Source organism: Octodon degus, unplaced genomic scaffold, assembly GCF_000260255.1.
Source record: "Octodon degus isolate 3935 unplaced genomic scaffold, OctDeg1.0 scaffold00107, whole genome shotgun sequence".
NCBI lineage: Eukaryota > Metazoa > Chordata > Mammalia > Rodentia > Octodontidae > Octodon > Octodon degus.
In genome coordinates, this window is record NW_004524683.1 from 9,332,507 (window position 1) to 9,346,354 (window position 13,848).

Genomic DNA, 13,848 nt, shown 5'->3' on the forward strand with positions numbered 1-13,848 from the left:
AAAAAAAAAAAAAAAAAAGGCTATGAGTTTCTGGGGCTACTGCACTCTAGGGTGCCCTGGAGTCTAAGCCATCCCAGTCTCCAGTTCTCTGGTAACGAAGAAAGAATACTAGTAGGATTCTAGGAATCCTGTGTCCATTCTGTCCTCCCTAAACAGCAACTCTCTCTCCTATTCTGGAATTAACACATCTCCCAGGCAACTGAATCAGAATAGATTGGATTCTGTGCGAAGGCCTTGGCCAGACCTGAGCCCCTGAGGACACAGGTCCAAAGGAATGCCCTCAGCTACAGGGCATGCTGGGAGAGGTGCGGTCATGACCACCAAACCCAGGAGCCCTGAAGACAGCAGCCCTCCCTGGGCCTCTATAGTTGTCCATTACTCCTTGCACCATCTCAGGTCTTCCCTATTTCTGTAGAGAGGAGCTATAGTCCCATTACTTCCAGCCCAGAACAGATCCAGAGCACCTAACTTACACCATAGAAGGAGGGAAACAAGGAGAATCCCGTGGATGCCAGAAGCATGCCTGAACTAAAGCAGCTTTAACTCAGTGCTGATGAGCCTCTGGCCTCGTCATCTGCTTTACTGAGACCTTTTCAAAGTACAGATCCTTAAACAAAAAACAAAAAAAGCAGATTCTTACAGCCCTTAGGAGCAGCAGCAGTATGTGGAAACAGAAATGAACATAAGCTACTCTGTCTCTGGCACCAGACATCAGAAGATGACCCCTTCCCCTTGCCTGGACTGACCTGCAGGCACTGCCCATGTCGATCATCTTGATGACGTCCTCTGCACAGTTAACGAGGTGCTCCTGCAGCCCCACCACCTGCACCTGTTGCTTGCCATCCTCCAGCACACGTAGCTTGGCCTTCTTATTAAGCAGGTCAAACAGCTGTGCCGGGAAAGGGGCGTTAAGCCTAGGGGCCACAGGTGCTGACAGCCCTGCCCAATACTGCTTTCCTACAGACCATGCCTGGCTTAGACAGGGCTGGCAGTAAGAAAGCCAGAGGGAAAGGCAGGACTAATGGTGGAGGCCTACAATCCCAGCACTCTGGAGGCTAAACAGCAGGATTGTTGCAAGGAGGCCTCCAATCCCAGCACTCTGGAGGCTCAACAGCAGGATTGTTGTAGGTTCGAGACCAGCCTGACCTGTTTAGTGAGACTGTCTCAAAAAGACAAACAAAAAAGAGAAAAAGAAAAAAAAGCTGGAGAGAAAATGAACCCACAGGTATCATTCTACTTGAGACCTGAAGCAATTTGCTTCAGTTTGATGGAACTCTGCTACTTAACTCATTGCCTAGGCAAGACCTTAGTCTGCTGCTTCTCATTTGTAAAGTTGACACAAGTGCTTAGAATCATGCTTAGCACATAATATCCTGTGGGTGGTACTATTAGCTATTTTTATGACTTAGGTTGTGCTCTGGGAAGGCCACTCTACAAACACACAGAAAATTAGAGGCAGAATGAGCATGAATGTGCAGAAAGGCTGGTGAGATAACTCAGTGTACTAAGCATCTGCTTTGGCAAGTGTAGGGAACAGGGTTCGATCTCTGTCTGGAATGCTGCACGGGGCCTGCCCTGGGGCACACTTTGCTTGCAGCAGAGTAAGGGCGTGAGTAAGACCCTGTACCAAATATATAAAATGGAAAGACAAAAAAAAAAAAAAGAGAGAGAGAGAGAGAGAATGTGCAGAGCCAGGGAAGGCTCATGAGGGAGGTGGATATAGGGAAGCCAAGCACACCCAAAGTGCCCTTCCACCCAAGGTGCTCCCATTCTGTGCGCTGGGCTTGGGCACCTGTTAGCATCAGATGAAGCCTCCTACACATGCCAGGGCTGAGCACACCAAAGGCCCTACAGCCAACAGGATGTTTGGGTCCACAACTTCTAGCCAATGGTCAGATTTTAGCAGATGGCAAGGGGGACACAAACCACATAGCGGGGCTGTTATTCACCTTCCCATTGTAGATCTCGAAGAATGTTACGTAGACTTCCAGGCCCAGATTCCGGTAGCGAGGCTGATTCTTCAGGAGGAACACATCCTGGGCTGGAGGAAGAGTCTGGTTAAGTGACCACGCTTTTGTGCCCACACTCAGTGCACAGAATGCACTACTTACAGGCCATGGCGTAGATCCCCTTGGATGCATTCTGGGATTTGCCAGCCAGGTCTCCAACCATAGTCTGTGAAAGAGAAAGAAGAGGTAGATCCCTGTGGTTAAGACCTTTAGCTCAAGTCAGAACACTACTGGCTCTCATGCCATGGTGGGCCACACCAGAGACTGGACCTGGCACAGAGAGTCTGGTGATGGGGCTCCTGCTTTCTAACTTTATTTGCTTGATTGTTTGGTTCTAGGGGACAAGGTCTTGCTATGTAGTTCAGGGTGGCCTTGAACTCACTATATAGTTTAGGCTGGCCTCAAACTCAAGGCAACAGCGCTGGTGAGATAGCTCAGTGGACTAAGTGCCTGCTTAAGCAAGTGCAGAGACTAGGGCTCAATCCCTGGCACCACATGCTGTGTTGGCCCCACCCCCAACCCCTTCTGTGCTGGCCAAGACCAGATGTGGTGGCAAACACCTATAGTCCCAGAGCTGGGGAGGTTGAAAACAAGATCACTGAGTCTGAGCTGCATAGTGAAGCTCTGTACCAGATACATTAAAAAAAAAAAAAAAAAAAAAGAGGCAATCATCCTGCCTCAGCCTCCTGAGTGCTGGGCATACAGGTACGTATGACCACACCCAGCTCAAAGGGACTTTCTTCAAGAAACTCACAGTTTTCCTTTATTTTTTAGTGGTGGTGGTAGTGGAGCTTGTGATTGAAGCCAAATACTTTGCACTGACCTACATACTTAGACCTTTTTCATACTTTCAAATTTTGAGATAGGGTCTTGCTAAGTTCTCTGGGCTAGTTTTAAACTTGGAATCTTCCTGCCTCAGCCTCCTAGAGTGCTGGGATCATAACTTACACCACAATGCCATTCTTATTTTCCTTTTTATGGACCCAATATGGCAGAGGAAGCCTTTCTCTGACAGGTGCAAATACTCACATGAGTTTTTCCACTTCCTGTCTGCCCATATGCAAAACAAGTAGCTTTTCCTCCTTCAAAAATCGTCTGTACTAGTGGCCTTGCTGTGAACCTGAGAGAAAAAATGGAGTAGAGGGTGAGAGTGTTTGTGCAGCTACTCCTCAGTGTCTAAGGCTGATTGGCTAAGGCACTACCCCATACCCAAATCACCAGTGCACAAGTCCTTTATATAAAATGACACATCTTTTGTACCCAATACACCTCTTCCTGTATCTAAATCATCGCTGGATTATTTTTTTCTAGTGCTAAGGATAGGAGCCGGGCATAGTGGCACTTGATGCCTATAGTCCCAGTACATGGGCAGCTGAGGCAGGAGGATCGTTGTGAGTTTCAGACCAGTGAGCTCATAGCCTGAACTGCATAGTGAAACCCTTTCTCAAAAAAAAAGTTCTGGGGATTGAACTAGAGTGCTTTCCTAGTTCCCTAACCCTTTTCACTTAATTTTTTCTTTTTTTTTTCTTTTTTGAGACAGGGTTTCACTATGCAGCTCAGGCTGGTCTCGAACTCACAGTGATCCCCTTGCCTTAATCCAAGTACTGGGATTACAGGCGTGCACCACCACACCCAGCTTTTTCATTTAAATTTTGAGACAAGAACTCATTAAGTTGTCTGGACTAGGCTCAAACTTGCTATTCTCCTGCTTTAGTTTCTCAGCAGGCCAGGACTACAGGCTGCAGGAGTGAGCCACCACTTCGCTTAGAAACAATTCCTATACCTAACACAATATAAATGCAATGCAGCTGCTACATTGTATTATTTAGAGGAGAAAATGATTAGAAAAAAGTCTGCATATGTTCAGTAGGGGACACAATTTACTTTTTTTTTAATATGGTTGATTTGTGTTTGTTTGTGGCTGAATTCACAGATTAAAAACGTAAGGATACAAGGACCAGTATCTATCCCCAAAATGTGTTTCCTAAACTACAGTCCTTCCACCTCTGAGCTTCCAGGACCTTGACTTCTAATCCCGGCACTCCTCTCCTGTCTCAGTGTTTCCACCTCATCTCAATCCTAGGTCAAATCTACACACTATGAGCTAACTGGAGCAAGCTGCGGCTCGTATCATGCACCATCCAGCCCCTCCTCTCTCCAGAGGCAGGAGATGAAAACCTCAGCTGTGATAACTTCCAGCATAAAACACTCAAGGAACAGGGAAAACCTACACTTAAATATTATATGCTTTGTGGGTTACACACAGTCTGTCACATTTCTTTCTTTTAGGAAAACTAAAAACAAAGCAGTTTTGGTTTAAGAAGCTTCCACAAAGGGGTCAGGAGCCAGTGTGTCACCCTCTGTACCACAGCAGGGCCAACCAACAGAACTTTCTGTCTAAGCACAGCCTCTGCCACATGCAGCCTACTTATTATGAAATGTGGCCAGTGCAACCAAGAAATGGAATTTTTAATTTTATTTCTTAGATTTAAGTGAGGCTAGGGTGTGTACTATTCAAAGCAGATCGGGAGTCACCTGAGTTTGCTAACCACAGTGAATAATGGGGTGGCTGCATCAGCCCTGGGAGGACTCTAGAGCCTGCCCACCACCCCAAGTAACACGTGATGCCTCACTCATGATCCACTCAAGGCTGCTGAGCCGCTGAGGAGCAGCAGCTACGTAATGGGACCTTCCTGGTGCTGAGAACCAGAGCTGACCACAGAAGACATGAGGCCAAGAACAGGTTTGAATTCAGCCCCACACCAAGGAGGAAAAGAGATGGAATGGACTAACCTGTACACAACTTCATTTGAAGCTGTTTCATCAAATGCAAAATCGAAACAGAATGTCTGGTTCTCCAGATACTTTGTTAAGTCCACTTTTAATTTGGGTTCATGCACCAAGAGGAGACACTTGCTTGGAATGGAAATCACGTCTATTTCTTTTCTGGCCAATTCTGCGGGAAGAGAGTACTTCAGGGGCTGCTCTCTGAATACAGGGTATCCCAGTCTGAAGACGCTTCCTGATTCAGCAGCTTACCTTGTTTATTCAGTGGCCGTTTCCTAACACAGACACAGATCCTGTGCTCTTCTATCTGCAAGAGGATGAGAAAAGAACACCATAGAGTCAGAGCACCACAGATCCTGCCGGTTTTCTCACTCTGGTGTTTACAGGTGGTTTCAGAATAAATTTTAACAATTATTAGCAAGAGCCCAGCCAACCCATAATAGGCAGGGTGGGGCAGTTTGTAAAGACCAGACCTCCCACCTAGATCCCATTGGATTCTGCCGACCAAACTGTTAGAAAAGGAAGGGAGGGTGCTGCTGGGGATGCTGACATGTGCTGTAATCCCAGCTCTGGGGAGGCTGAGGCAGGAGGATTATGAATTCCAGGCCAGAGGGGATTATAGAGCCACACCTGCCTCAGAAAAAGAAAACAAAGTAAAAGGTAGTAGTGGTAACACTCAATTTATGAGGGGCTCTCAGTTTAGTCCTTACACAGGGAGATGGGTGAAAAAGCCACACCTCTAGGTTGAGAGATCACTACAAGTTCTCTGTCCTTCAGTTCTGTACCTACTCAGGAAGGAGCACATGGCTTTTCAATTTACTTACAGGGTCAGTCATAGTAAGTGGTTGACATGCCAGAGTAGCACGAAATTCTTTAATCATCCGGGCAAACTCCCAGTTTGGAAAGCTGCTGTCATATTCCTGTTTGAGACAAGAACAAAAAATGGCAGACTGTCAAGCTGCAAATGCTCCCAGACTCTGTGCTCAGTGGCAGCAACCATAGCTTTGGCTCTTGCTGGCTCAAGCTGAGAAACCACGTGCAAAGCCCTGGACAACAGAGACCCACAAGAGCCCAGGATGCACCGCACTGCCCTAGGAGGTGGTACAAGAGCCACCTCCTGTACCTTGGAAGGTGCCACAGCAGGGGTCCCTGCAGTATGGGCAGTGAGTGGCAGGGAAAGAGAGGATGACTGCTCAGCCCAGGGACATAACATGTGCACTGTGACAGTTTGCCCAGGGCAGCTGGCATCAAGTATTGCTCACCTGAGGACATTCAAATACATTTCTGAATTATGTATGTGTTCTCTCAGTCCTGAGAAATCAAACTGCTAGATATTGAAAATGAAGCCTGGGAAAGGCTGGGTCCTGACCCCTCGACCCGCCACCCATCAGGCTTCAGGGAAGGATGCCTGTCCAAAAGCCCTTGCCAAGGCTTCAAAGGTACCTGCGCTCGCTTTATTCTCATTTCAGAATTCTGGGCCTTCTTCTCTTCCCGTTTGTTCTTCATCTTTTCCATTTCTCTTACAATACATGATTTCCTCCGAACTAGGGAAAAAAGGAAGCCCACTGTTATCAGCTATGTCAGTTGGCTCTTGTCTGGATGGCTTGCTGAGCCCTGGGCCTTTCCAGGGAATAGGCCTATGCTAGGTCCTTGCCTTTTACATCACTGTATGCAAGAAGGGTCAACAGGTGTGACTACTATACATCCGTGAAGTAATGATTTGCCTAATGTGAGATCACAGCCATGAGAGCAGCACACCAATTTTGGGTTTTTTGGCATTTGTCGCTCATGCTAGCCTCAAACTTGTGGCAGTTTTTTTTGCCTCATTCTCCCAAGTACTGGGATTTCTATTTCATCAATGGTGCTGGGATTACAAGCATGTGCCACCAAACCCAGCAGTACCTCAGTTCTGATCTAAACTATGTTTCTGTGGCTATTTTCTCAATAACAAAAAGGCTCAAAGAGCCTTTCATAGTCTCATCTTGCTGGGGGCTGCTCTTCAGGTGCTGGTTGAAACCCTGGCTGTGATGACCTCAAATACTTCAGAGGGCTTCTCTCAATCTTGTGAAAGACTGAGTCCATGGCCGCTAGAAGACACAACCTTGAGGTGATAAAGCATTTGAACTCAGGTGCCCAGGCAGGCGGGTTTAGCACAGATGTTGTGCTGCACTGGGAGCAGGAAGCAGATAGCCCATCTCCCCTAGCTTGTGGGTGTGTAGAAGAGCTGCCTTGGTGGAGTGGACCCCTTTCTCCACCTCCTTGCTGCTCATCATCAATGGTATTTCAGCCACTACAGGGTAAGAGGGCCTAAGGAGGCGAGCTGCAGGGCAACCAGAGTCACTAAAGCCCAACAGCTCCCTCAGGTTGGCCAATTTCCAGGCCCCTGAGCAAGGACTTACCCTCCTAAAGTATGAACAGACTTGATTTCCTGTACTTCAGCCTACACTCGGAACCCAGCCTCCCTTTCTGCAAGGCCAGGCTGCTAGGAACAAAATCTCTCCCCCAACCAAATATCTTAAACAAAAAACCAAAATATCTTAAAATAGTGTAGTGCATAGCTTAGCACATAGCATGGGTTCTTGGACCAGGACTTTCTATCTTTTTTTTTTTTTTTTAAAGTATTTTAGTAAGGGTCTACAGTGTCTCGCTATGTAGATCGGACTCGTAGTGACCTGCCTGCATTCAGCCTCCCAAGAGCTGGGAATATAGGCCACTCCACCAGGCCCAATCTCAAAGGCTATCTCAGAGCGCCCTGGGGGCAAGGCTGGCTTGGCAGGCAGACCCTCCCAACCCCTGTGGCTGCCTAAACAGGAGCTTTAATCCCCAGAGCTATTTGGCCAATCTTATTTTCTACACATTTTGGAGAAAAGCCAGGCCTTTGTGACTTCTCCCTAGTGCTAGGATTACTAGTGTGTGCCACTAAGTCCAACTAATTTTTATTTTTTAATTTTTCATTTTGTCTTTTTGAGATAGGGTCTCACTATGCAGTTCAGGTTAGCACTGAGCTCACTTTGTAGCCCAGGCTGGTCTTGAACTAACATGATCCTCCCAAGTACTGGGATTATAGGCATATGCCACCACACCCAGCTTTGACCAGAGAATTATTTATTTTTTTCTGGTACCTGGGATCAAACTCGGGACTTTGCACTTGCCAAGCAGGCACTTACGCTACTGAGCTATCTCCCAGTCCCTGACCGGGAATTTTTAAAATGATTTTAAACTGAGTGTAGATGGGCCAGGGGGATGGCTCAGTAGAATAAGTTTTTGCCCGGCAAGTGCAAGGGCCTGAGTTCATCCCCGGTTCCACCAAAAAAAAAAAAAAAAAAAAAAAAAAAAAAGGATCGTAGAAGCCAGGGTGGTGGTCGTGCTGCTGCTGCTAGTGATGATTAGAATACTAAAGCAGGTGTGAAAAATACTTTTAGGGTACAGGTAACATTCTTAGCCAGGTGTTACATGAGTGTGATTACTTTGTGAAAGCTGAATTAGATGTACATTCAAGAATACGTGCATGTCTCTGTGTGCAAGTGCCTGTGTGTGTACACTATAGTGTTGCAACTGAGTTTTTCTGTCTTGTTTTGGGTGTCTGATTTGCAGTACTAGAGATCAACCTAAAGCCATGTCGATGCCATGTAAGTTCTATACCGCTAGCTAAGCAATATCCCCAGCTCTTTTATTTTATTTAAGATAGGGTCTTGCTGGGGGCCTGGCCCTAGCTCAGTTCTTTAAGTGGCTGCTTCCACAAAGCTGTCAGCCTCAGGTTGCTGTAGTTTGATCCCCATAACTCCAGCCAGCCAAACCTGCCCTGAAGGCATTCGAAGCAAAAAAGATAGGGTCTTCCTAATTGCCCAGGCTTGACTTAGGAGCCAGAGTGCTGGAGTTGCAGGCATGGGCCACCACGCCAGGCTCAATGAGTTTCATGAAAGTAAAATCAAATGGTTTCCAGACAAAGACAGTGTTGGTGGGGTAGTGAGCACAGCACTGAACCCTGGGATTGGAGGTACGCTAGGGTATTTTGGTACAGGCACAGGGCCTCAAACAGAAAAAGAAAATTCATTACTCACTGGTAGCTGGAAACTGCTTGCGAGAGTTGGTGGACACAGGCAGCTCTAATTCCATATCATTTTCCTGAGTGGTGATTCGAGCCTCTGGGATAGCGAACATGCGAGTAGAGCGGCTTCGGAGACCTGGAGAGCCAAGGGCAGGAGCAGGGCAGACAGCACAAATCTACAAGGTTCTGCGCAAGGTAGCTGGGTCCCTGCCACTGGAGGGAAGCCCAACAACTTCCTGTTCTTTCTACCCAAGGGAAGGAAATAAGACTAAATACAAGTGATCCCAAAAATTATTTGTACACATTCCATAAGCCCAGGAGTTTTTAGGGTAAAGTTATCTCCCACAAGCCCACTTGTCTTAAGTAAATGGAGGGACCTAAAGCAAATCCAAAACAAGCTTATTCCAAGTCCTTGAGAACTAGTATCATGGACCTTAACAGCATCCATACCTGCGACAGTACTCCCTTGACTTAACAATGCTTTGACTTTTAAGTTTTTAACTTTATCATGGTTTGAAAGCAATGCATATTCATTAGAAACTATAGCCAGAAGTAGGGGTGCACACCTATAATCTCAACACTTGGGAGGCTGAGGTAGGAGGATTGCCAAGAAATTCAGGCCAGCGTGGGCTATAATAGTTGATTCAAGGCTAGTCTGAACTATATAGTTGGGGCCAGGGAGATGGCTCAGTAGAATAAGCACTTGCCTGGCAAGCTCAAGGGCCTGAGTTCAATCCCTGGTTCCACCAAAAAAAAAAACTATATAGTCAACCCTGCCTTAAAAAAAAAAAAATCTTTTTCTCAACTAGCAATACTGGGGATTGAATTTAGGACTTTCCTTTTTTTTAAATTCAGGACTTTCATACTGAGCTATATCCCTAGCTCTTTATAGCTTAAAAAAATTTGAGATCGGGCCAGGGAGATGGCTCAGTAGAATAAGCGCTTGCCTGGCAAGTGCAAGGGCCTGAGTTCAATCCCCAGTTCTGGGGGCGGGGGTGTTGAGATAGAATATTGCTAAGTTATTAAATTGTCCAAGCTGGCTTGAAAGTACAATGCTCTTTTTTTTCCTTTTTTGAGATAGGGTCTTGCTATGTAGCTTAGGCTGGCCTTGAACTATGAACACCCAGTTGCTCTACTTCAAACTTGAGGAGCTGGGAGATAGCTCAGCAGGGTAAGCATCTGCCTGGCCAGTGTAAGGTCCTGAGTTTGATTCCTGGTACCAAAAAACAAAACACATACAAAAAACAAAATTTGAAGCAATCTCACCATCTCAGCTTCCTAAGTGCTGGATTATAGGTGTGTACCACTACACCTGGCTTTTGTGGGTTGAGATAGGGCCTCACTGTACAGTTCTGGCTGGCCTTGAATTTATGGTGATCCTCTTGCCTTAACCCCAAATACTGGAATTATAGGTATATGCTATCATCCCAGTGATTTTGTGTGTTAAAGTGACACTTTTAAGTTACAATTGGTTTATCAAGAATAACACCATTGGGGCCGGGGAGATGGCTCAGTAGGATAAGCGCTTGACTGGCAAAAGCAAGGATCTGAGTTTAATCCCCGGTTCCACCAAAAAAAAAAAAAAAAAAGAATAACACCATTGTAAATTGAGGAATATCAGTCATCCATTTCTTTTATAAGTAACAATAACTATTGCAATTTTCCTACATCACAAATGATTTAAGTTGGGCATGGTAGCTCATGCCTGTAATCCCAGTACTTCAGAGGCAGACACAAAAGGAATGTCATAAACTTGATGCTTGTGCTACATAGTGAGCTGAAGGCCAGCCTGAACTATACAGCAGGACGATGTTCCAAAAACATCAATAAATGAAGGAAGGAAGAAAGGAATGGCCAGGCATGGTGGTGCATGCCTGTAATCTCAGTGCTCAGATGACTGAGGCAGGACAGCCAGGAATTCAATGCCAGCATGAGTTACATAATGAGTTCATGAGTTCCAGGCCAGGCTGAACTGTATATAAGGAGCTGCAGTCTCAAAAGACAAAACAAGGGCTAGGGACGTAGGTTAGCTGTGCAGCACCTGCCTGGCAATTGTGAAGCCCTAATTTTGATTTCTGGTACCAAAAAATGAAAATAAAACAACAACAACAAAATGAAAACCAAAACAGAGGAAAAAGGGCTGAAGATGTAGCTTGGTGGCAAACACCTGTCTAAACATGTTCAAGGTTCCAGTTTCCTTCTTTTTTTCTTTATAAGCAGAATATATTTATTGAGAGAAAGAAAGCTCCTGTCCAAGAGAGGGACAGGTGGGGGTCCCGAGCAGATAGTTCCCCACAAGGTTCCAGTTTCAATGCAAAAACAAAACACAGATGGCTGCATGGCCAGGAGTGTAGCTCAGTGGCAGAGCAGGTGATTTGTTTTGCTTGTTTTTGAGATGATTTTGCTATGTAGTTCAGGCTGGCAAACTCTCAGGGATCCTCCTGCCTCGGCCTCTCAAGAGCTGGGACACAGGCATGCACCACCAGGCCTGCCAGAGCAGGTGATTATTAGCATGCCTGAGGCGCTGCACCAATACTCTTTGCAGAGACACATGTAGAATGGAATGCCATTTCCCATCTCTCCTGTAGGCCCTCAGGGTACAACTAGCAAGAGACAGTCAGCACAAGACCCACCCCAAGCCCTGCTCAAGCCTGTGTCAGCACCATCTTCCATCTGAGCCCCCAGCAACCAGAAGCTCCAGCCACAAACTCTCCGAGTTCCTACATCACCACAACCTGCAAAACAACGGTGACCTGGAAGAGGACAGCTGTGCAGTTTAATGGCATGCAGCCAGAGCTGGCTCTGAGTAATGAGCTATACTTTGGCCAGCCTGAGATTACATCCATTCCTTACCAGGAGCATGTAGTAAACAAAGCAGGTTCATACTGTTTCTGCAGAGCAATCTCAATTTTCTCTGAGACTACAATGCTGTTGTCAACTGTCCCTGGCCCCAAGCCCTTGACTGACACATCATGGCCTGGCTTTCTACACAGCTCCAACTGAGTTGCCCATTATCCTCACAGCCTCACTCCAAGGCAGACTGTTCCCTGCAGAAGGAAACAAGTCCACTGGGGCCTGGCTTCCTCTCCCCAGAACCAGGATTTGGCTTCCAGAGTAAATATTTTTAAGTGAGTAACCCAGTTTCTGAAATGTATCGAGTACCACAGTGCTTAGCTGTGAGTTACACTGCTTCTCATTGAGATGCTCAGGGTGCAGGTTAGGAGTCAGCCTACTCAGAAGTCACCTGCTAAACTGGAGTCATGTGTCTATTTTATAGCATTCACAACTCGGACCCCAGCCTCACCATAAATCCAATTACCTTCTTTTGGAGCAGGAATTTTGGAGTTGATTGATCTGCGTTTCTGTTTCTGAAAATCAAACCAAACAACCAAAATATATGACTTTTATCAACTCTAAAGGGGTTACCCCAGGCCCATATACTACACAGTACCAAAAATAAACCAGCAAACCAGAAAAGAAATGACTTCTCTGGGGTTTTAGCTGTGACCCAATGGAAGGTGCCTACCTGAACAGTTACATTTTCCTGCAGGGGCAGATTGTCCTTCGGGTACAAAGGAGGTAGCTGTAAGAGTTCTGGGTTTATTGCAGCCACATCCTCAAAATCAATCTGCAGGGAAGAAAAGCTTCAGTAAAGTCATATGCAATCCAAATGCATCTGTAATCATAGTCACCCCTAGATTCAGCTTTACCAAGCTTAAGTTCCACAAAGTCCTGATAGCTATATAGCAGTCCCTTGTAATAATTTACCATTGGCATTAGGTAGATACGAGTATCTTATTTCCAAGCCAAAACTAGATCTCAGGAATGAGAATGAAATGCAGAGAATGCAGATAGGCAGACTAATAGGCAGTCCACAGTAGAACCTGGTTTCCCTGTCCTGCTGGGCACAGCCCTTGAGCACCTCCTGCTGGCTCACTGGAGGAGAAAACAACTTGTCTGGTGAAATCTAAAGGGAAGGCCTCCAGGATCTTAAAAGACAAGAACAAGTTCCCAACAGCTGCTACCTAACCCTAACCCTACCTACATTTTCTATTGACACAGAAACTTCTTATCCAGTTTCCTGTCACGCCCAAAATGAGGTCACAATTCTAGGTTTACATCATCAGAATCCCCTGCAAACCCTTAGAAACAACTAAAGCTTTTTTCTTTTTTAGTTATTACCTTTTTTTTTGGGGGGGGGTCTTTTTTTTTTTTTTTTAATTTTATTTATTTGTGTGTGTGTGTGGCCAGCTCAGCCCACCAGGGGGCAGGACTGGCTGGCATGTGGTGCTGGGGGATTGAACCATGGTCCAAGTGCTTTGCTAAGCTTGTTCTAAGTAGATGCTTTAGACCACTGAGCCATCTCACCAGCCCCTTAAATTTTATTTTTGATACAGGGTGGACTCATAGTGATCCTCCCATCTCAGCCTCCCTAATGCTGGGATTATAGGTGTGCACCACCATACCCAGTTCTGGGGCTGGCATGGCACTCCCAATTTTTTATTTTAAAGTCAGGGTCTCACTATACAGTTTAGGCTGTCAAACTCACAACCATCCTCCTACCTCAGCCTCCCAAGTACTGGTATTGTAAGAGTGCGCCACCATGCCCAGTTTTTTTGTTTTGTTTTTTCATATTTTTAGGACAGAATCTACAGGGTCTCACTATATAGATTGGACATGTAGTGATTCTGTTTTTCTTTTCTTTCTTTCTTTTTTTTTTGTGGTACCAGGGATTGAACTCAGGATCTTGCACTTCCCAGGCAAGTGCTTTTTCTACTGCGCTATCTGCCCAGCCCCCATGATTCTGTTTTCGGCTTCCTAAATGCTGGGATTACAGGCGCACACTATCAGTCACCATTTTAGCGCACCCCGGGGGGGCGGGGGGGACGGGGCTGGCACAGCACACCAGGGATCTAACCCTGGCCACTGCACTCTGCCTAAGCAGGCGCTTTAGTTCACTGATCTATCTGGCCAGCCCTACCATGCCCAGTTTTAATTTTTTTT

The 13,848-nt window shown here is 46.1% G+C and overlaps 1 protein-coding gene across 4 annotated transcripts in view; it reads right to left on the reverse strand.

Moving 5' to 3' along the window:
- Kif2c (kinesin family member 2C) overlaps nt 1–13,848 on the reverse strand; it is a 23,865-nt gene that overhangs the window by 4,516 nt on the left and 5,501 nt on the right. For 2 of the 4 annotated variants that reach the window (XR_002822773.1, XM_023724231.1), the window contains exons 3-13: nt 12,371–12,472; nt 12,149–12,212; nt 8,858–8,980; nt 6,240–6,340; nt 5,621–5,716; nt 5,049–5,103; nt 4,803–4,965; nt 3,039–3,129; nt 2,112–2,175; nt 1,950–2,041; nt 747–889 (exon numbers count right to left, since the gene is read on the reverse strand). Coding sequence is in view for 3 of the 4 variants with exons in the window: in XM_023724231.1 (XP_023579999.1) it covers nt 747–889; nt 1,950–2,041; nt 2,112–2,175; nt 3,039–3,129; nt 4,803–4,965; nt 5,049–5,103; nt 5,621–5,716; nt 6,240–6,340; nt 8,858–8,980; nt 12,149–12,212; nt 12,371–12,472 (1,094 nt within the window). In the remaining variant the exon portion in view is untranslated. Of the gene's footprint in view, nt 1–746; nt 890–1,949; nt 2,042–2,111; nt 2,176–3,038; nt 3,130–4,802; nt 4,966–5,048; nt 5,104–5,620; nt 5,717–6,239; nt 6,341–8,857; nt 8,981–12,148; nt 12,213–12,370; nt 12,473–12,612; nt 12,869–13,848 lie in introns of those variants that run through there. The other 2 variants (XM_023724232.1, XM_012516477.2) reach the window with 2 other exon arrangements.